The sequence below is a fragment of the Patiria miniata genome, unplaced genomic scaffold (assembly GCF_015706575.1).
Source record: "Patiria miniata isolate m_02_andy unplaced genomic scaffold, ASM1570657v1 HiC_scaffold_10, whole genome shotgun sequence".
Lineage (NCBI taxonomy): Eukaryota > Metazoa > Echinodermata > Asteroidea > Valvatida > Asterinidae > Patiria > Patiria miniata.
The window spans coordinates 8724556-8746184 of NW_024037048.1; the positions used below are offsets into that span (position 1 = coordinate 8724556).

A 21629-nucleotide genomic window follows, 5' to 3' on the forward strand; every position below is an offset into this window, starting at 1 on the left:
TGGCTCGGCGAGTTGGTTACTAAGGCCAGGCTTGAGTAAGCCCGACAAGTTATTTGAGAGTTCAATCGAACACAGTAATGCTTGCAAGAGTAAGCGCGGGGGAAGTAATACGACTTCTGAGTCCATAGCATCAAAAAAACGACAAAAATGTGAGAGTTTTTAATGCTTACCTCTCCTTTCTCGCTGGAAGGATTCCCGTTCCGTCTTGATGCCATTATACTCCGTATCGATACCGCTGACTTCCCGGACCACAGCTCGTAGTGCGGCAGCATTCTGGTCAAGCTGGGGCTGCAATTACAACAGATAATGTTTTTCAATGCACGTTCGGTTATTGAAACCCTGTAGTCCAGCCCGTGACAACTCCAGTCACAAGTAACAAGGAATGAACAATAACAAAGGAATGTTTTTGTCAGTTTTTTTGAGTAACTCAGGCCCGTTCTAGATGTCATGCTTCTTCCGCAGCGAACTTAACTGGAACGAGTGTAGCAGTAGCTTGACGACAGAACTGCAGTTACTCTTAACACCGAACGTAATAGTCAAACCTTAATGCATCTGGAGTAATGGGCCAGGTTAAAGCTATAGTCCATCATTTGCAGCCATCTGAGAAGTAACTGCCGTAATTATTGTTGAAAAACATACTTAGTTGAAAGATAGTAAGGGGACTCAACTCCCTGTAAAATTATTCTTTCTGGCAAGCTGTCATTTTGAAGTAATCAACGAAAGAAGGCCTTTCCAACGGTGCGTTGCGTCTTAAGACGCAAGACGCACCGTAGGAAAATTTAAATTAGTAGTTCGTTTTGTTATTCGGCGAAGCGCGTGCAAGCATTGGCACGACGCACACACACGCGCGGTTGCTATAATTAGTCAGATCAGTGTGCGTCATCGCGTATAGCTGCAATTCAAAACAATTCAAAACATGATTCAGCAACTTTTGATTTGAAATTGAGATCCTAGAATGCTGTTTTTCTCGGAATAACGGCTGAAGCTGAGCTGAAACTTCATCAGGTTAGTTGTTCAGTATCCTTCATTAGATTTTGAACACTTTTGTTGTTTCAAACGAACAAGACGCACAAATTACAAATGATATGTACAATAGGTATTGTGAACATGGGCATTCCTAAAATGTTTTCCCCAACTTCGAATTGAATTGAGTTCGGCACGGCAATGGCACGACGTTTAGAACAGTGCCATGCCACTGCCAAAGCGAATGACGATGGTGCCGTGCCGAACTCAATTCGCCGAGCCAAATGGTTCTAAATGCCGTGCCTAATTCAAAAATTCAAATTAATTGAGTTCAGCATGGCAGTAGCTCGGCATCTAGAACAGGCCTCACAACTTGGATGACATGTGCTGGACTTGTGCTGGACTTGTGCTGGACTTGTGGTGGACTTGTGATGGACTTGTGATGGACTTGTGATGGACTTGTGATGACTTGAGATGGACTTGTGATGGACTTGTGGTGGACTTGTAATGACTTGTGATGGATTTGTGATGGACTTTTGATGGACTTGTGGTGGACTTGTGATGTGCTTGTGATGGACTTGTGATGACTTGAGATGGACTTGTGATGACTTGAGATGGACTTGTGATGGACTTGTGGTGGACTTGTGATGGACTTGTGATGGACTTGTGATGGACTTGTGATGGACTTGTGATGGACTTGTGATGGACTCAGGATAAACGGATAATTACCTTAATTTCATCGGCAGCAGGAATTTGCTCCAGCTCTCTCTGCCAGCCTTCAACCAAAGTTTGATGAGCTCGTATCCTGCACGGTTAATGGTTAATTAAAACAAATTTCACTGGATGCAAATTGGGAAATTGTAATAAATTATGTGCACTACAAAAGATGTAAAATGAAAATCATATCCATGCTGTAGTGTAAGTCTTAAATACCAGAAAGATACAAGAAAATTGCAACATGTTAGTTTTAAAGTCACAATAGTCAATGGTACAATGACCTTTCTCACGCCTTGATCGACCAATAAGAAAACGTCTTTTAAGGTCAGCTTAGGCTATTAGCAAAATGAGCACCACCCCAAAAATTGACGATTGAGGTCACTGTCCGCGCTGTATTTTTACATGCACTGCATAGCAATCAGCAGTCAGCTCGGCGAGGATATGCCATTGAATACTGTACGGACGGATAATGACAAGCGCCTTGCCCAAGGCTACAGGTAATGCTGATCTGACTTACTTTGCCTCTCTCTTCTCTTCTTCTTGTTGCTTGGATTTCAGCTCGTCTTGTATCTCGGTCAACTCGTTGGAGAACTCGTCAATCTTCTCGTGTTTCTTGTTGGCAGCATTGGCGAACTGCCGAGACTCGTTTGTCTGAAAGACAAACAATCGATTCAAAATCTTGAATTTGGTGATTTTTTTTACAAAAAAAGAAGCCTTACAAATCAGGCATGAGAATGGGTAACAAATACAGGTCTATAAGTTGATTTAAATGTAAGGATCAATTAGAAAATTGAGGTAAAGTCCTTTGCATAAGGACACATCCATAAAAGGATGAGTTGAGGTAAAGTCCCTTGCATAAGGACACAGCCATATCAGGATGAATTAAGGTAAAGTACCTTGCATAAGGACACAGCTAATAAGGATGAATTGAGGTAAAGTCCCTTGCATAAGGACACAGCTAATAAGGATGAATTGAGGTAAAGTCCCTTGCATAAGGACACAGCTAATAAGGATGAATTGAGGTAAAGTCCCTTGCATAAGGACACAGCTAATAAGGATGAATTGAGGTAAAGTCCCTTGCATAAGGACACAGCTAATAAGGATGAATTGAGGTAAAGTCCCTTGCATAAGGACACAGCTAATATGGATGAATTGAGGTAAAGTCCCTTGCATAAGGACACAACTAATATGGATGAATTGAGGTAAAGTCCCTTGCATAAGGACACATGAACAGCTTAAGGATGATTATTCCAGTAACCTTTTCCTTGATGATTGAGTCGACCTCTGATAACCTTGCTGTGAGTGTGTCCAGTTTTTGTTGGATTGGAGCGTTGCTGGCGTGGGCCTCTCGTAGCTCTTTCTTTAAAGCATCTTGTCGTTTCTTTAACTCCACGTACAGCTTACGCTTGATATCATATTCCTGGAAATGAAAAGGAAAAAGTCCATACATCTGCTGAACTCTACAACATACAGCACTTGTTAAAGTGAGACGACTGCCTAATGCAACAAGATATATCATGTCAAATTTTCTGTGGCATTGTTCAATGAGATTAGCTCTTATTGTCTCAGAATTGGCCATCAACCCTCCTGCTATTTAAACAGTCACAGACAGTCAAAATTCACTTTCGCCTTTTTTTTTAACAACCTAGGCTAGTCACCAGCAGTCAGATCACGTCACGCAAGCACTGTGACTACTCAAACTGGGTCAACAGACAAAGCAGGCAAGTTGTCGTCACAGCTGTGCTCAAATTCTAAAGAAGGGTGCTCTGAACCACTATAACCTGATGAAGTTTCAGCTCTGTGAATGCTGTATATTCCGAGAAAATATTCTAGGATCTTGATTTCAAATCAAGGTTGCTAGTCATGTTTTGAATTGGGCCTGAATTCAGCGTAGGAGACACGTTCTCACTGAGCCGATTACAGCCACGTGATGTCACGCACTGAACCAACGAATTACGGCAACCGCGCGCGCGTCGTGTCAACACTTGCACGCGCCTCGCTGAATAAAAAAACAAACTATTTACGGAAATTTCCAACAATGCATCTTTAGACACATCATTCTTTCATTGATTTCTTCAAAATGACAGCATGCCAGAAAGAATAAATTCACAGGGAGTTAAGTGTCATTGCTGTCTTAAAACCAAGTATGCTTTTAAACAATAATAACATCAGTTACTTTTTGGATAGCTGCAAATGATGGACTGTACCTTTCATGGCCCAATGCAGCATCTGTTGCACTGTGCTGCATTTTGAAGAATTTCGGTTAAAGGGAATATACAACATTCGCAAACATCGAAAAATAAAACTGCCAAGTTTTAAGAAGTACTTTACTAGGATGTTGGTAAATGACAGTATAAAGCATCCTGTAAAATTATGGCACTTGGTGTGAAGTCATTTTCAAGAAAATAGTATTTTTGTATACATTTCCAACGGTGGTCGGCCGACCACCGTTGGAAAAACCTAACTATTTTTCAACTACTGATCCAAATTTACAATTTTTTAGTCCAAATTTTGTTTGCTATTGGTTACATGTTCATGAACGGGTGCAGGCAGGCTAGACTGGTTCCCTTACCTTACAATTTTCCGGCATCTATAAATATTGATCTATTTCATCATTAGTGGAGTCGGGGAACCAGACTGCTTGAACATTTTTGTTTTTCTTGGTTTTTCCAGCATTTTCAAACACAAAACTTCAAACATGTTAGTGTAACAATATTTGATCTATTATACTAACCCCTAAAATAGTTCATTTTTGAAAATTACAGCAAAAGCCAATGATGTACATTCCCTTTAAAGGGGATACAATAAAAATCCTTGAAGTCACTCACAGATCTTTAAAGATAAATCTGACTTACCACCCAAGCCTTTTTCTTTTCCAGCGTCTCAATGACTTCTAAGTGATGTTGCCTTTCTTGGTAACGCTTCACGTCGGCCTCCAGACGACTGTTCTTGACCGTTAACTTCTCCAAGTGATCTGACGTCTCCTTGTGTTTCAAGAGCATTTCTTTCTGGTCACTACGGAAGTTTTTAAGTCGGCAGTGATTGACGTACAACTCAGGAGAACCAACCTGATAGAAGAATTTAAAGTTTATAAAGATGAGAACGAATGTTCACAATTGTGACCAGAACTGTGCGTCTTAAACTTTAAAGAGGTTGTGGAATGCTTGAAGACATTTCCGTCATTTTTTGGGTATATGTAGCCTAAGGTGTGATGAAATAAAAACGACTATTGTTTCTGTCATGAAATGAGTACAAAGGGTACTTTTGAGAGCTATTTTTCAGGTCCTGTTTCGACCCGAACGTGCAATTTGTGAATAAGTCATCGTTGCGGGCAGCAAACAAAACACAGTAAATCGTGACGTAATAAACAGGACTCGTTTATGCTACTCTGCATCGGGAGTCCTGTTTATTACGTCACGATTTACTGTGTTTTGTTTGCAGCCCGCAACGACGACTTTTACACAAATTGCACGTTCGGGTCGAAACAGGCATGACAGGACTTGAAAAAAACAGCTCTCAAAAATACCTTTTGTACTCATTTTATGACAGAAACAATAGTCAATTTTATTTCATCATACCTTAGGCTACATATACCCAAAAAATGACGGAAATGTCTTCGAGCATTCCACAACCTCTTTAACTGGCTGCGTTTAAGGTAATATATATAACATTTGCTTTTGCTGTTTTTTTCAGAAATGGATGGATTTGGGGTTAGTATTTTTAGCAAATATTGTTACTTTGACCTGTTTAAAGTTTTGTGTTCGTAGATGCTGGAACAACCAGGAACAAAAAATCATATTCTGGTTCCCTGATCCCACTTCAGCTGAAACGGAGTAATTTATAGACGTCGGGGAATTGTCAGGTCAGGGAACCAGACTAGCTGGCTTGCACCCGTGCACAAATGTCTAACCGATTGCAAACAAAATGTGGACTAATAAAAATTTGGTAAATCGGGGGAGTATCTGAAAAAAAGTCAGTTTTTTCCAACAGTGGTCAGCCGACCATCGTTGGAAATTGATACAAAATTCCACTCTTCTTGAACATGTCAGCACACCAGGTGCCATGATTTTACAGGATGCTTTAGACTGTTGTTCGCTAACAGTCCAGTAAGGTATTTCATAATAATTTGGTCGTTTTATTTTTGATGTTTGCAAATGTTGTACATTGCCTTTAAACTTGACAGCTGTTGGAATATGTCACATTTTCATTGCAATGAATAGAAATAAGAGCAATACTGACCGCTTTTTCAGTGTTCTCCAACAGTTCTATATTGGACATGTTTGCAAACTCCACCACTTTGTCCTGGTAAGAGAAAAGGTACAAAATGAATATTTCCATTTGTAAACTTATTTCTTAACCCTAACTTCCTAGACATTTTTGTCGGGATGCAACCTCAATCCTGCAAATTCCTCCAACTGCCTCCATGTAAAAATTGCATACAGCCTCAATCTTCCAAAATCCTCCATTATTTCTTGAATGTGGTCCTTGGAGGGGTGACCACTGCCTCAATCCTGCAAAATCCTCCAGCAATCACTGTTAATATGTCGAGGCAGAGCCAGTGACATCCTGGAGCAGTGCAGAGGATTTCAAGTATAATATAGGCCTAAATTTATGCACGGCTGAGCAAAAACATAGTAAACATCACAAGGTCCGGCCTAAGACCTCGACACAGTGCATCCTCCAAAATCAGCCACACAATTTGCCATATAGCCTCAATCCTACAGAATCCTCCATTTTGCAAAGAGGATTTTGGAGGATTTGGGAAGGTTAAGGTTAATCGGATCCCTGTTTTTTGGACCATTTCAAGAACTCACCTGCGGCAGAAACTGGCAGAGATTATTAATCTGAATGTTCAGACTCTTGACTTTGTCTATGACGTCGCTCTTGTGACAACGACTGTCGTTTAGGTACCACGCTGTTCTGTTGCCTTGCTTGGTGATCACTCGTCTTATGACGACGTTGTCTGGCTGTTTGAATAACTCCAGCACGATCGTTGCCTCGTTGCTACCATGCTTGACAAACTCTCCAACCTGATTCAATTGTTGAAGATTTTATTATAGATCTTTTTTCATATTTTTTCATTTAAAACAATACTGATCAGTATTGGAGCTCCACTTTAAAGGGAAGATACAACATTTGCAAACATCAAGAAACGGCATGATCAAATTATCACGAAATATCTCACTGGATTGTTAGGAATGACAGTCTAAAGCATCCTGTAAAATCGTGGCTCCTGGTGTGCTGACATTTTCACGAAAAACTGTATTTTTCCAACGCTGGTCGGCCGACCAGCGTTGGAGAAAACTGGCTTTTTTCAAAAAGTGCTACTATATTTTTATATTTAGTTCGTCTGCATTTTCTTTGCAATTGATTACACACCTGTGGAGACAACAAGACTGCTAGACTAATTCTCTGACCTTGCAATTCCCCAAAGTCTATAAATTTCATCTTAAGTGGGGTCAGGGAACCAGACTACAAGAATATGATTGGTTTTCTTGGTTTTTCCAGCATCTACGAGCCCAAAACTTGAAACAAGTCAGTGTAACAATATTTGCTATAACATACTAATCCTCCAAATCCATTTATTTCTGAAAATTGCAGCAAAAGCAAATGTTGTACATTCCCTTTAATGTACGTGTGACTATGTGAGAACGAAAACATCATATTCTGCAATTTTGACTCAAATTCAAGGTTACGTTTGAAGCACAGGGACATACAATATAAACATTAAAAAAAATGGGGGGGGGGGGGGGGGGCCGGGCCAGACGTATAAATTGAATAACTTACCATCAAACTAGATTTCATTTTTCAAAATCACTTTGATTTAATAAACCCCGCTTCACATTTTGAATTTTCACGGACCTTTTAATCAAGTCAAAGACTGATTTTCTGCATTTTTTGGGAATGGAAGTCGATTTATTAGACTATATATTTTATAAATTTCATATTTTTAAAGGGAATATACATCATTTGCTTTTGCTGTATTTTTCAGAAATGGATGGAATTGGGGGTTGGAAATATATAGCAAATATAGTTACACAGACTTTTTTGAGGTTTTGGGTTCAAAAATGCTATAAAAACCAAGAAAAACAATCATTTTCCTGTAGTCTGGTTCCCTGACTCCATATAAGAAGAAACAGCAGTTTATGTACATTGGGGAATTGTAAGGTCAGGGAACCAGTCTAGCTGGCTTGTACCCGTTCATAGGTGTGTAATCGATTGCAAACAAGTCCGATGGTCAATTGGGGCCAGTATTTGAAAAAAGCCAGTTTTTTCCAACGCTGATCGGCCGACCAGCGTTGGGAATTGATGCAAAAATACCACTTTTCTTGAAAATGACAGTATACCAGGTGCCATGATTTTACAGGATGCTTTACACTGTCATTCACCAACAGTCCAGCAAGGTTTTTCAAAATGATTTGGTAGTTTTATTTTTTGATGTTTGCAAATGTTGTATTTTCCCTTTAAGCTCTGGCAAGAGCTTCTACATGTCACTTGGTGGTCAGTCAGTCTGTCTCCCGAAAAATTTACCAAATAAGCCCCCCGAGTTTCCATATAATATAACAAAATCAATTCAATACTTAACAAAATTGTTTGCAAAAATTCGGAAAGATGATTATGAAAGTTTGTAAATGAAAGAAAATATGAGCAGAAATGTTATAATAACGTGATATTTATCACAAATCGCTATAAATCTAGATACATGTATAAATCTAGAGTACGGTGTTACATTTGTGCCATCGCATTTTTGGGCGTCGCTTTTCTTTTTAAAGATTTCATGCAAGACTTTCATGCAAGATGGCCAGAGCTTATTGAGCGCTCGCACTTGTTGTTCAACTGACCTCTTTTGCTCGACCAAGCAAACTGGTACTTCCAGCCAGCCCCAAGCACATGGCACATACGATGGTGGATTTCCCCGTACCATTGGGGCCCATGATGACATTGAGATGAGGCCCCGGACGGACTTCGCATTTGTCATAGGTCCTGCAAATAATCAAGAAAATCATGGGTCAACGCAAATAACATTAAAATCATATATTTTTAGGCTACCCTGATGGCTCTGTTTTGTTGGCTGTTATTAAAGGGAATATACATCATTTGCTTTTGCTGTAATTTTCAGAAATGGATGGAATTGGGGGGTTGGAAATATATAGCAAATATAGTTACACTGACTTTTTTTAGGTTTTGGGTTCGAAAATGCTATAAAAACCAAGAAAAACGATCATTTTCCTGTAGTCTGGTTCCCTGACTCCATATAAGAAGAAACAGAGCAGTTTACATACATTGGGGAATTGTAAGGTCAGGGAACCAGTCTAGCTGGCTCGTACCCGTTCATAGGTTTGTAATCGATTGCAAACAAGTGCGATGGTCAGTTGGGGCCAGTATGTGAAAAAAAAGCCAGTTGTTTCCAACGCTGATCGGCCGATCAGCGTTGGAAATTGATACAAAAATACCACTTTTCTTGAAAATGACAGTATACCAGGTGCCATGATTTTACAGGATGCTTTACACTGTCATTCACTAACAGTCCAGCAAGGTATTTCAAAATGATTTTGTAGTTTTATTTTTTGATGTTTGCAAATGTTGTATTTTCCCTTTAAACATGACACATCTGAAAGAATAATGCATCCTGACGCCACTTTTTTTTTTCATCATACATTATCTCAATGAAGGTCAGTCATTGCACAACTGTTGAAAAGACATGAATCTGGGACTGAGAAACATTTCCAATATAATTAGGAAATACTTTGAAAATTTTCTTCACTCTCCATAGAGTTTGTACACAAGCGCTGAAGTGGCGTCTGGGGACTGCATTCTTTCTGTCAAAAGTATTTTATGACCTACCGAAGATCGCTCGTTGAACGAGTAGTTAACAGGCAGTGGATACTTAGCCGGAGACGGCAAATCTTTAGTAAACGTTAGCTTGCCGGATATGCACTGAACATGCGCAGTTACTGTTTTTTTTTTACTTAGACATTTTCCGGTGACAAATTTTTGTCTGGCGTAATGCTAGCTTGAGTAACTCCAGCTGACATGCTCATATTCATTCACATGTAGCTACATGTGAATGAATATGAGCATGTCATGTGAATGAATATGAGCATGTCAGCTGGAGTTACTCAAGCTAGCTTAATGCCATTGCCAACATTATCGTTGTAACTTCGTTTTCACAAGATGGGATTCAGACCATTTTATAATTTCGGACTTTATTTCCCTTTTAAAAAAAAACCTCCAGAGCCACAAATCTGAAAAAGAAAATGTAATACTCTGCAAAAAATGTTTGAGACATGTTAAAATAATAAAAGAAGAATATTCTTATTTATTTGGGGATGAGAAAAAAAAACTTAAAAATGTACTGCGGTCGGACTCGAACGCGAGTCATCCCGCTAATAGAGCTTTAGCTTAACCATAACACCAAACGTGCTACACAACTTTTAGAGGGAATTTAATACATCTTATAATTCAGCCCTATTTTAAAGAGTACAGTGCCCTCTGCTGATATGGATTGCCTCCGGCAAACCTTTAGTAATCGTTAGTTTGCCGTCATTACCTCCGGCAAAATATCCACTATCTTTATGAAAGGTGGTGAGAAAGTGGTTCTGTACTGCATTTTTCAGCTAAAAAGTATCCTGAATATGAAGTACAGTAAATAACCCCCCCCCCCCGTTTTTTTTTTCAACTGTGCTATGCGGATATTGTAAAGACCACCCGAACTGTCAAACCATGGTCAAACTCTGTCAAAGTCTCAAACTTTAAATTCTAAGACTCAGTAAGAGCAAATCTTTGGAAAAGCATTGATTTAGGTCCTACACAAAGTTTTCCATCAAAATGCGCACGATAGCTCCCTCGACGAAACCCTTCATTGACGACTGTGACTTCGACGTTTTACTGGAGATACCGTTCACCATTGTTGTATTGTTGTGGTGATCAGCATTTTGTCCAGAAATCTGCTGCAAATTCGGGCCCCGCTTCTTGACTTTGGACGCCATGTTTTCGTCTGCTTTTTCCGCACACGATTTTCGCGGCAAGTACACGTACGTTTATTTTATGACATGGTGATGTCATGCATAGCTGATACACTATTTTGTAGGGGTTAATTGTAAAAATATACGAATTTTTTCAAAACTTTATTTGCTTAATAATCAATGAAAACCATATTAAAAGAAATTTATACTTGATACAAAACGTTTGTGATGATTAAAAAAGATATTTTTAACGACCATATTTGTGAGTTTGAAATAAAGTGATGGGACTGCTTACCCTATTAAAAAATTGGACGAATCTGTAACCTATGACCCAGTAAATATTTTTCCAACGTGCATGTAATGTGCATGACGTGCATGCATGGTGCTTGCGTACAGTGTAATGTTTTAGTGTCTGCTCATGCTGGTTCAGAATTCCAACTTCAAAGACATTAATTAATTAAAGATAATGACTTGTTTGTAAAGATTAATTTGAGATGATGTCGTCAACATCTGACAACAACATGCAGCAAGTTGCAGCACACATTGCGCATGAGTTGATCGAGATGAAATCACACTCATCAACAGCTGAATATTTGAAGGAATCGTCGGCAGCTCAAGCTGAAATTCTCCAACTTCAAGTTCAAGACAACCAAAAGCCGGACGTCATTCAACTTGTTGGAGATTACACAGCTCCTGCAATGCATGCGCTCCAAGACATCATCGGTTGCAACTCCAAAACATTCTTCCAGGCCCCTTGCACTGTAGAGTTGAATCAGGGACACTTTAGTCAAATTCCTCCTCCTGGTTTACAGGAGGCGAGGGATCTCCATAGTAACAGTTGCCATGGCAACCAAGACGATGCCTCTGGTACCTCGAACATCTCACAGGTGTTTGTGATCGAAGGCCCTGCACCACACTCTTTGGGTGAAAGTTTACAGGAAGATCAACAAGATTGTCGGCAACAAACTCCTGATATCGTGTCTTCTCCAGAAACTCAAACGATGGGAGGTCATTCTCAGACAGGGGTGATGGAAAACAGTGCATTAGAAGAAGTTCCAGCCGTTTTCTATGTTGAGACACTCCATGACGCAAATGACGCTCTTCGTAATTTTGAAAAACAAACTGGAACCAAGTATAGTGCTTATAAAAGCACTGCAGGATTTGGAAATACTGGTAAATAGCGAATATCACATTTCCGACAAGCAAAAATGTATTCGTAGTGGCTATGGTTACGCCAGCCGTACCGCAATTTTCATCTGCTGTCGTTACAGCATTGAAAAAACACCATTGCTAATCTATATCGCATTTATAACTACACATCCAACCAGAGCGCAGTTCGGTTGCTCAATTCGTTAAATTTACGTTTGACTTGCCAAGGTTCCGGGTTCGAATCTGTCTTGCGCAATTTTTTTTTATTTTAATAGTTTTCTTCACTTTTATGTTTTTAATTAAATCCTACATTTCATTTTATTCTTCGTAATCCGTGGCTAGCTGTGGAGGATTTGATTTTGTAGCGAAATAAAGTCCGAGAACCATTCGGTTGATAGTCTGGTTCCAAGAGCCAAAGATCCTGATGTTGAATGCATTAGGTCAGGGACCAGACAGTCGACTGCCGTAACAATAGTCACTGCATTTTAAAAAAAACTGCACATCTTTTCGTCTCATAACCGTGTTTTCGTCAAATTTGATATTCTTTTCGTATTTTTTTTTTTTTACAGTTTATCAGCCCGACAGACCCCACAAGATCTACTTTGAAGAGAGGTCGACAGATCTTTCTGGTTTAGGGATTCCTTATGATGGCATTCCGTTTATCAATATCGGCAAGAAAGTTATGGATTGTCAGTATGGGATGGATAGATGCCGAGCAGCCAAGAAAAAATACATGGAACGCCAAGTAAGTGAAATATGATGTACAAAAAGAGAAATTTGTAAATGCCTATGGCCTCATGGTCTGGAGCATTGAATTCATGGTCTGCAGGTGTACTGCAGGTTGTGGGTTCGAGTCCAGCCTGGGGTTGTGGTGCGTGTGCCCTTAGGCAAGGCACTTTGTCACTCATTGCTTCTCCCCACCCAGGAGTAAATGGGTACCTGTGAGGGCAGAGATGGTTATTGTGATTGGTTTTGCACCGAAATGGCAGCATGGAGCTGTATCCTCCCCAGGGAGCTGAGATTGTCTTTGGAATGTTTCATTGGCCCAATGAGCAGGGTAATAATGATGTAGTGCCTTGAACACCAATACTGCTGGATACGTGTGCTATATAAATACTTATTATATTATTATTAAATATTAAGCAAGTAATTTTGTTTTTTATTGCAGCTAAAGGATGTTTCGAGACAGAGGCGACCACTGGCTCAAGAACGAACAAAGAAAATCCAATGCCGAGCCCAGATTCGGATGAAGGAAATCTTGAAATATCCCGACTTTAAGGTAAAAGTGTCGGTAATATTGTTGTTTTTTATTAAAAAATCAAGGAAAAGTACCTTGCTCAGGAACACAAACCATGATAAGTCCGATGGGTTCCATGTAGAACTATAGAGGGCGCCCTTTATCGGACATCAAGGGAAGTTCTGTTGGAAGTCTGGATGCTGCGTTGCTGAGGATTTATTTGTTTCATTTTTCACAGGTTCCACTTGATTCGAATTCCAGGAAGGACAAGGTTCGATTATCCAAAGAACTTCGTGACGCGCTCAAGAATGGAGACGCAAAGGGTGAAAAAAGGATCTATATCAAGTTGCCGTGTCTGTCTGACCATACTGGACATTCACTTGGAGAGGCGGTTAAAGAGGTTTGTAATTTGTTTTTTTTTCTACTAGTTTTTAATTGTCATTCATAAATACCTCAGACAGTTAACCGATTCCTATTGGTCGATAGCCCGCCACGTAGCCAGTCTTAAACAGTTGATGAGACACCAGGTGGCTGGTCTTAAAGACTTTTCCAGTGTCACATGAAATTTGGACTTCTATGAAATTCGGTGCCTTTTACCGATTTATTGGTTGAACGTTCACAATTTTCCTCATGTTGGCATGCGCAACACTACCAGGGAGTCAGTATTTCATAGTCCTAAATTCACACTACACCGGCACAGCTGCGTTCTGCGCCACATCATGCAGTACGCGTATTGCGCACGCCAATCTCCATATAAGGAGTTGTTTACAACTACTTGCAAGAGGGACATACCATAACATTATAGCAAGAGGGTGAATCGAAAAACATAAGTAAAATTGTTGAACAAAGTCATTGATAATTTATAATTTGTGACTTGTTTTGACTTTCGGACCGAAAAGTTTTATTTTGTTTTAAAGAAAAGGTATTTCGGCTTGGGTATTTATCAGCATCCAGACTCCGAACTGGTCTTCAATATAGTGCTTAAAACTGGCCAAGCACACATTTATTTCCTTGTTTTAGTATGCGTTCGCTTGATTTATTTGATTAAAAGTACAAAGGAGATTAAATGTAAACATGACAAAATTAAGCGATACATTTTCTCTAGATTTGATACAGGTATCGTAATCTTCCTTTTTATGCTATGCATAATTAAAACTGATTCCAGTTTCTGTATTATAAAGCTTCAATAATGCTTGAAAAACATAATTGAGTTAACGTTCCTCTTTTATTCTTTATGTAGGTAAAGCCTTGTTTATCTGGAAAACAAGCAGTGAAGGAATTGAACACGTTATCATGGGATGCGTTCATTCAACGGTTCGGCAATGTCGTTGAGCGAGGGGCGGTTGTAGCATCAGCAGCATGGTCCAAGCGCCCGTTTGCGAATATCAAAGCCCTACATGCTGCATTCTGTGAATTTATGGATTCTCTGTCTCAGTCAGGTTAGTTTACTAGTTTTAGGTGAGGGGTATAGTTGAGGTGGCTAGGCCCCCCCCCCCCCCCCCCGCTGCCACGCCCCTTTTCCAACTGACCAGCATAATGTATTTGTTTATTTCACATAATGAAAAACATCTGAAATTTCCTGAAGTTCCCTAAATACCATAATCACTCAATATGGCAAATCTTAAATCAATGCTTCAAGCCTATTGTCTTTTTATGCATTGACTTCTATGCCTCATCACACCCCCCCCCACCCCCCTACACCTTCCCCCTTTAAGAACTCTTAAAACTTCAACACCAAAGCTACTACCTCAAAAATCTTAGATTCGCTACTCATGTGGTATATTTCTATGGAGAACAATCCATACAGATGAAACACCTAAGGGTAACACAAGCAGGTGGCATGGGTGGCTAGCGCGTAAAGCGCTTGCCTCTCACCACTGTGGCCCGGGTTCGATTCCCGGCTTGGACCATATGTGAGTAGAGTTGTGCGTTGGTTCTCTCCTGTGCCACGAGGGTTTTCCTCTGGGACTTCCATTTTCCCTCCGATTAAATCAATACTTTCGATCTCTGGCTGTGCTCCGTGGTCAGACATTGGTCGTATGGCGTTGCCTAAGGCGTCTTTACATGCCAGCTGCTCGACCATGTTGTAGCCTCGTCCTTCAGCTTCTCAGCTGCAAGTAAGAATGATTAGCCCCCAAATTATTATAAATTATTAAAATTATTACTGCATTCTCATGTTTTATTTTGTTATCAACAGGTAAAGAAGCCATTTTTCGATGCTACCCAAATCTTCAAATTGCCTCTTCGGCCCATCAAACCCTCTCAAACAACTCCTCCAGTGAATTCCAACTCACCAAACTAGATATTTACAGTCCCGAAGAAAGTGCCTTACTTGTGCAGTTAAACACCAAGTATCGAGACAATTTCCACTTTTCTTACATCGTCTGCGGACGAGAAACGACTCAGGAGGAGGTGTTGGCTGATCTCCATGCCAGAACTCAGAACTCACGAGACGCTGAGATACTCAGAGCATTGCAGGAAGTGAAGAAAATCGCCTGGTATCGGATTCTGGAACGAGTCCGAACCGTCACACCTACCTGAGTTGGATCTACAGGGTGACTCAAAAAAATGCAACCCTAAAACATTTGCCTTCAAAAAAGATCGATGGATTTTTATTTTTGGGGTATCAGATTATAGCTGAGAGTTTTTTTTTTCAAATACTGAAAAAAATCATGAAAAAAAGCTTTAATCTGATACCCAAAACATAAAAATCCACTGATCACTTTTTTTAAAGGCAAATGTTTAGGGTTACATTTGGTTTTTTAATCACCCTGTAATTGAAATTTTTCAGCAGTTTATGTCTTGTTCATCCCTTGCCAAAAAGAAATATAGTCTGGTGTTTTTATGATAAATAAATGGTAATCAAAATGGTTGAATGAATCTTTATAGATTGAATAAAGAAAATTGTGTGAAATTATTTGCTCATGATGCAATTTGTTTCCCTTTGTCCCTGTAATACAGGGTGTTGTTTAAAAAAAAAAAGGAACCCAGATGTAAATGAAAATTATAAAAAAAATTAATAAATATTTTCATATAAGTTAAAGATCATGTGAAACACCAATGTGTCCTCTTTCCAATGATATCTTGATTGTGCGTCTGTGGCCACGGATGACTGAGCATTCATTGTTATTCTGTCAAGGGTCAAATCCTGCACTGGGCCATTGAAGTTTGTGCAAAATTGTAACTGGTATTCTGGGCATGTGGAACAGCTTGGTTTAAGTAAAGAAGACATCCTTTTCTTTAAAACAATTTATTCAATTTTGACAGAGTGATTTAACCACTCTCATTGTTGAAGTTCACCCCTCATGGCCCAATGCCTTCAACGTGGCCACCACCTCTTTCCACACAAAGCTCTGCACGAAGTCTAGTCCATTTCAACCTTTGCATAACAAACCAGCCAGCAATCTTAGCCAGGTAAAACTTGGCCCATGCAGTGCAGGTTTTGACCCTTGACAGAATAACAATGAATGCTCAGTAATCCTGGCCACAGGCGCACAGGGTATCATTGGACAGAGGACACAATGGCGTTTTCACATGATTTTTAACTTAACTGAAAGTGTTTATTACATTTTTTTATAAGTTACATTATATAACATCTGGGTTCCTCATTATTATACACCCTGTATAACATTCTCCTACAGACTAAGCACATAAACGCACAGTCGAGGACCTTTGATGAACTTGACGATCAAGGCATGGGCGTTGCCAGGATTTTTTTCCATGGGGGGCCAAAGCAAATTTTTCCCCAAAATTCCTTACCTTTTTCATTATATTCGCAATTTATCATTTTCCGAGCGTGAGCAGGGGACATTTGCCCTACCCCCCCTACCCCCCCCCCCCCCCCATCAAATTAACAGCAACATGGTTTCGCATCTCTTTTCCCTTTTTTTCCCTCTTTTTTATTTTTTCGTTTTCCAGGTTGGGGGCCCCCTCGCGATGCCCATGAACCGAGGTCAACAAAGCAAAGAATTTCTTTTTGTCCCTTTGAACTCGTCTGTCTGGGCTGTATACGCACCCTCCGCAGGCCCCTAAAAAAGGTACCAAAAAAATGCTCTATTGTTGAAATTCCATTGAGTTGGCCATTGCAATTGCCATTGCATTTAAAAAGGTCCCATGGCTTTGACGCACACGGGGATTTTGTTGAATAAGTTGTGTCCATTGAACTCTCAATCTCCATAGCGTTCCAAATAAGTGAGTTTTCGCTTTTCGATGCAAATTTGCTGTCGCGGAAATTCATGTGTGCCAAGTGTTGTAAACCCAGTACGATATGTGAAATTATTTCATGTTAATCGTGATATTATGTTGCTTTTTTATCAGAGTGTCATACAGTCCGTCATGTCTTTTTGTTGTATCGCCTGGTTTAATGGTTTGACTGTTGTGAATTCGAACAAGTTGAAAAGGATCACTAAAATTGCCAGCAGGGTCATTGGTGTTGATGTTCTGGACATTCAATCAATGTACCACAATGCTCTTGAATCCAAACTGAGAACCATTATGCAAGACGATACTCACCCACTCCATTCGTTCATAGTACAAAACAGGTCAGGTCGAATCCGTCAATTGAATTCTCGTACAACACGACACAACCTTTCATTTTTACCCAGTGCAGTTTCACATTTTAACAAGAATTATACTAGATAATGCTGTTTTTATAATCGTGCTGTAGTGTGTTTTTAGTGCAATCAGATTAGCCCTTATTCTGTCTTATCTCATAATATTCTTATCCACCCCTCCTCACACATCTACTCATTTGTGTCAGGTTAAATTAGTAAATTGAAATCTCGTTAACACGACACATTTTTTCCCCTTATTTTTACCCGGGCAATCTCGTGTTTTTAATCAGACTTATAGTAGATATTATGCTTTTTAAATCGTGATGTAAATGTGTGTGTTTATACCCCTCGTACATGTAAGTTTCAACCCTTTCCCTGTTTCCTTTTCCCCCGCTCATATCCCCCTGGCTTTCTAATCCCCCCCCCCCCGGCTTGCCATTGTGTCCTTCCCATTTTTCGTCTTTATACATAATAGCTCTATCAATCCAGATATTTTATTTATTTATTTAATTAGGCTCAATTTGTTGTTCTATTTCTGTTTACGTGTACTCTTGTCAGTGTTCTTATATTGTTACGTCTATTTGTACATTTATGTAATATGTTTTTGTTTTGTGAAGTTTTTAAGTGTTTTATACATCATATTTGTGTGCAGAACGAGGAGACAAGTTTCATGTTTTTACATGATGAGAATAAATAAATATAAAAATATAAATATGAGGGTACTTCTCCAAAAAAAAAATTTGTTCTGTCTTAAAAATTGGTACGTTGATATCCCGTCTTAACTCTTTCTTTAAAATGGGGCTTGCGGTCGCTGCCGAAATGAATTGACCGTGATGGGGAGTAACCGTCTGATATTTTCTACACAAACCCCGGTGTAGTGGGTTTTTACATAGAATTTTTTAGATATCAAATTTGACGACAATCAACGTTGAGTGAGGTCATGCAAAGCCCTGACCAAGGCAATAGGCTATTATAGCTTGTTCCCGCTACCGGTATACCGCGGAAGCCTTGACGGCTATATAGGCTAGGTCATGCAATGCGCTGTGATACACATCAATGATTCCAATGAAATATCTCTACAAACGTAGAAAATACGTGAGTGAGTTTTCAGGCAGCATCGATCACGCTCAAACTTAATTGGTAAATTCATCCATATGTTGTTGAAATTGTCAAAATTGTTACTAGTGTAGGCCAACTAACTCTTGCGTTAACTCGGACAATCTGACTCAACACTAAAGTCCGCCTTCATAGTGGTTGAGACTATGGAGTATATTAATCGTCTGCCGTTTGACGATTTCATCGAGCTTTTCGGCAATGTGATTGAGCGTGGAAAGATAGTAGCGGGTGCGATATGGGCGCGGAGACCGTTTTATGATGCTGGCAACATCTGGGAGGCCGTGTGTGAATTCCTAGACGCATTGCCGTTGCAAGGTACGCTGACTCATTTTTTGCTAGTCCACAGAGGGCCATGTTGTGTCCTCTTTAGTATCTCACTGACTGATTGAATGGTCGTGACTTGTTAGCCGGGCAGTGCTGTCATATAGGATTACGCCGTCACGTCATTGAATACACTGTAAATTTAGCGGTGCTTAGCTTTTAAACACTTTTCTGTGCACTGCTTTTTCACATGTTAAGTCTGAGGCATAGTAGGATTTTGCACAGTATGAAGGCCTGATAGTGGCATTAATAATAACTTTTTTTAAAAGTCAAATAGCCTATTATATTTCAATTTTCGTTTTTTTCGTAGACAGATCATAATGAAAGAGTGATAAAAGTGTTCATTAAGCCTGTCATTGACTTCAACCCGATAACTTATTTTTATTTACTTTAACAATAAAGTCATGGTCTCTTACATTTGAGCAGATTTGCTGATTAATAATATGCATGACACCTGCATCTTGACCTCTAGATTTTGACCAATCAGCGGGCGCTTTCTATATCGCGTCTTCGGTCATTCAACCGTCGTCGCGTAATAGTCATACTATACACGTGGGTAAAAAAAACCTGTGTTACACGCTCTGTATCATGTTGCTCGATATGCGCCCGATTGTTGTCGTTTTACAAAACACTTCATTCGAATTGACCAATCAAACCAATAGTCCTAATTTAGGAATGGAATGACGTCACGATTTGGTAAAGTCGACTCGATTGGCTGGTGCGCGGCTTGCATTATATCTGCATGTTAAGACATAATCAGACGTTATACAGGAGACTTGGCTCCGTGGATAACGGGTGACTAGCATGCGTAGTGATCGTTGCAGAAGTTTTAAAAAAAGTTCGAGCGGAGGAATATAATACGTGCACGGATAGAAATGAAGGAGTGGGGGGGGGGTGAACGCCAGCGGCCTTTCACCATTCTCATAGAACTTTATTTCTGAGTTCAGTATCAGTTTTTCCTTTTTTTGGTTGTCAGGTAAAGTGGCAACACTTCGCTTGTACCCGGACCTTGCGGGGAAGCTAGCCCAATCAAATCGTCTGGGTGATGAGTCCCATCAGGAACACCGTACTGCCGGCTTACTGGCACCACCCACGGCCGACGAGACGAGACTCCTAACCGCGATGAACACGAAGTACCGAGAAAAGTTCCTGTTTCCTTTCATCATATCCGCCAGACAAAATGCGATCCTGTCAGAAATGAAGGCTAGGATGCAGAATACGAGGGAAATCGAACTTGAGAACAGTCTGGAGGAAGTCAAGAAAATAGCCTGGCATCGGATTGTTGATTTGATTCGAAATCAGTCTGAAGTACTGACTTCGAAGTACTGAGTGGGGCTAAGTGGTGAAGGAGGCAAAACTTATACTAACTTTGGGGTTTGTGTCTCAGTTAATGTCACTCTTTTTAATTTATCGCGTGACGATATTGGTGTGGAAGATCTAGAACGTATCATGGGGGTTGTAGGCCCCTATCTTTTCATAGTTTTTTTTAATTATTTTTTTCCCTATTAGTATTAGTATTAAATAAAAGGGAGCAAATTCAACGTGCTTGTCTGGTTTTAACCGAGTCCTTTCAAAAACCGGCTATCGGCCTTGACGCGGATAATGGACCGAGCCGAATGTCAGTGTGTCCGCAATCAGGACCCATAGCCGGTTTAATTAAAGGTACTTGTTAACGCCGGCCAAGCACATAATTTTATTTAGTCACATTCATAAATACCTTACGGTCAAAAAAGTCATGGGGTGCATTCATTCAACAGTTTGGCAATGTCGTTGAGCATGGAGGAATGGTTGTCGGCAGCATTCGACCGTGGGCCCAAAATCCTATCTCGCCTAGAAAGTCCGATAAAAATTTCTGGTGGTAACAAAAAAAATTGCTTGTTCTTTGTCAATTCGAGGGTGCTGAATTCAATTCTTTCTGTTGCCAAGCTCTCAGTTGGCACGTTTAAGCACAATCTTCGTCCGAATTGTTATCTCAATTTTGGGGGCCTCTGACAACCGATGGTGCAATGCATTCCCTTAAGGATCTCAGGAATAGCCCCTCCGATTTCAATGCAGATTGTCACCCACTTGGAATAAATAATGATAAATAACTGTAAACGATTGTAGGCTCATAGCTAAAGAGATTCCATAATAACGGTAATAATGCATAAACAATGCTTAGACTGTATACTTATGCACCTGCAATGTTTTTATTACGTCTACCACCTGTTTTTTTTTTTAGGCAAAACTGATTTAAATCAATGTACAACAGACATTTTCCAGAAATGTAAATGACTGAATTACATGTCATTATAAACAGTCTTTGATGAAAAATCATAGCTAAAATTTGTTATTGTTTTGTTAATTAAATAGGAAACTATGCAGCAAATAACGCTTTATCGTATTCAGTGTTGCATGTTAACACAGTATTTTTCCAGAATATCACTGAAATTTTCCGTAATGCTGAAAGATTACTGAATTATGTCGTTGATCCAAATTAAACAAACTGTCTAAAACTTGAATTCCAAATATTGTATAATTATGGGAAATAATTACAAATGTATGTGATAATACACCAGTTTTGTCAAGGCATTATTATTCTCAAATGCAGAACTCAAAGAGCTCTTT

General features: G+C 39.7%; 3 protein-coding genes across 4 annotated transcripts in view; 2 read left to right on the forward strand and 1 right to left on the reverse strand.

Moving 5' to 3' along the window:
- LOC119736995 (structural maintenance of chromosomes protein 5-like) overlaps window positions 1–10715 on the reverse strand; it is a 26492-nt gene extending 15777 nt beyond the window's left edge. For both annotated transcript variants that reach the window (XM_038211044.1, XM_038211052.1), the window contains exons 1-9: window positions 10492–10715; window positions 8523–8664; window positions 6495–6710; window positions 5920–5982; window positions 4536–4748; window positions 2939–3100; window positions 2198–2331; window positions 1693–1768; window positions 171–288 (exon numbers count right to left, since the gene is read on the reverse strand). In XM_038211044.1, the coding sequence (XP_038066972.1) occupies window positions 171–288; window positions 1693–1768; window positions 2198–2331; window positions 2939–3100; window positions 4536–4748; window positions 5920–5982; window positions 6495–6710; window positions 8523–8664; window positions 10492–10670 (1303 nt within the window). In that variant the 5' untranslated portion in view covers window positions 10671–10715. The remainder of the gene's footprint in view (window positions 1–170; window positions 289–1692; window positions 1769–2197; window positions 2332–2938; window positions 3101–4535; window positions 4749–5919; window positions 5983–6494; window positions 6711–8522; window positions 8665–10491) is intronic.
- Window positions 10716–11042: 327 nt separating this feature from the next.
- LOC119737006 lies at window positions 11043–15685 on the forward strand. The gene is made up of 6 exons (XM_038211066.1): window positions 11043–11819; window positions 12365–12540; window positions 12964–13074; window positions 13271–13432; window positions 14273–14471; window positions 15230–15685. Exons 1-6 carry the CDS (start codon window positions 11141–11143, stop codon window positions 15571–15573), a joined length of 1671 nt encoding a protein of 556 aa, XP_038066994.1. The 5' UTR covers window positions 11043–11140; the 3' UTR covers window positions 15574–15685.
- Window positions 15686–18620: 2935 nt separating this feature from the next.
- LOC119737029 (2-oxo-4-hydroxy-4-carboxy-5-ureidoimidazoline decarboxylase-like) lies at window positions 18621–20998 on the forward strand. The gene is made up of 2 exons (XM_038211098.1): window positions 18621–19016; window positions 19999–20998. Exons 1-2 carry the CDS (start codon window positions 18848–18850, stop codon window positions 20349–20351), a joined length of 522 nt encoding a protein of 173 aa, XP_038067026.1. The 5' UTR covers window positions 18621–18847; the 3' UTR covers window positions 20352–20998.
- Window positions 20999–21629: the final 631 nt, after the last annotated feature.

Bases quoted from the DNA above. Each gene is read 5' to 3' on its own strand.
- LOC119737006 (XM_038211066.1), top strand. From the start codon at position 11,141: ATGATGTCGTCAACATCTGACAACAACATGCAGCAAGTTGCAGCACAC. The intron at 13,075-13,270 runs GTAAAAGTGTCG...CATTTTTCACAG, and splicing joins TGAAATATCCCGACTTTAAG to GTTCCACTTGATTCGAATTC. The intron at 13,433-14,272 runs GTTTGTAATTTG...TTCTTTATGTAG, and splicing joins TTGGAGAGGCGGTTAAAGAG to GTAAAGCCTTGTTTATCTGG.
- LOC119737029 (XM_038211098.1), top strand. From the start codon at position 18,848: ATGGAGTATATTAATCGTCTGCCGTTTGACGATTTCATCGAGCTTTTC. The intron at 19,017-19,998 runs GTACGCTGACTC...TTTGGTTGTCAG, and splicing joins AGACGCATTGCCGTTGCAAG to GTAAAGTGGCAACACTTCGC.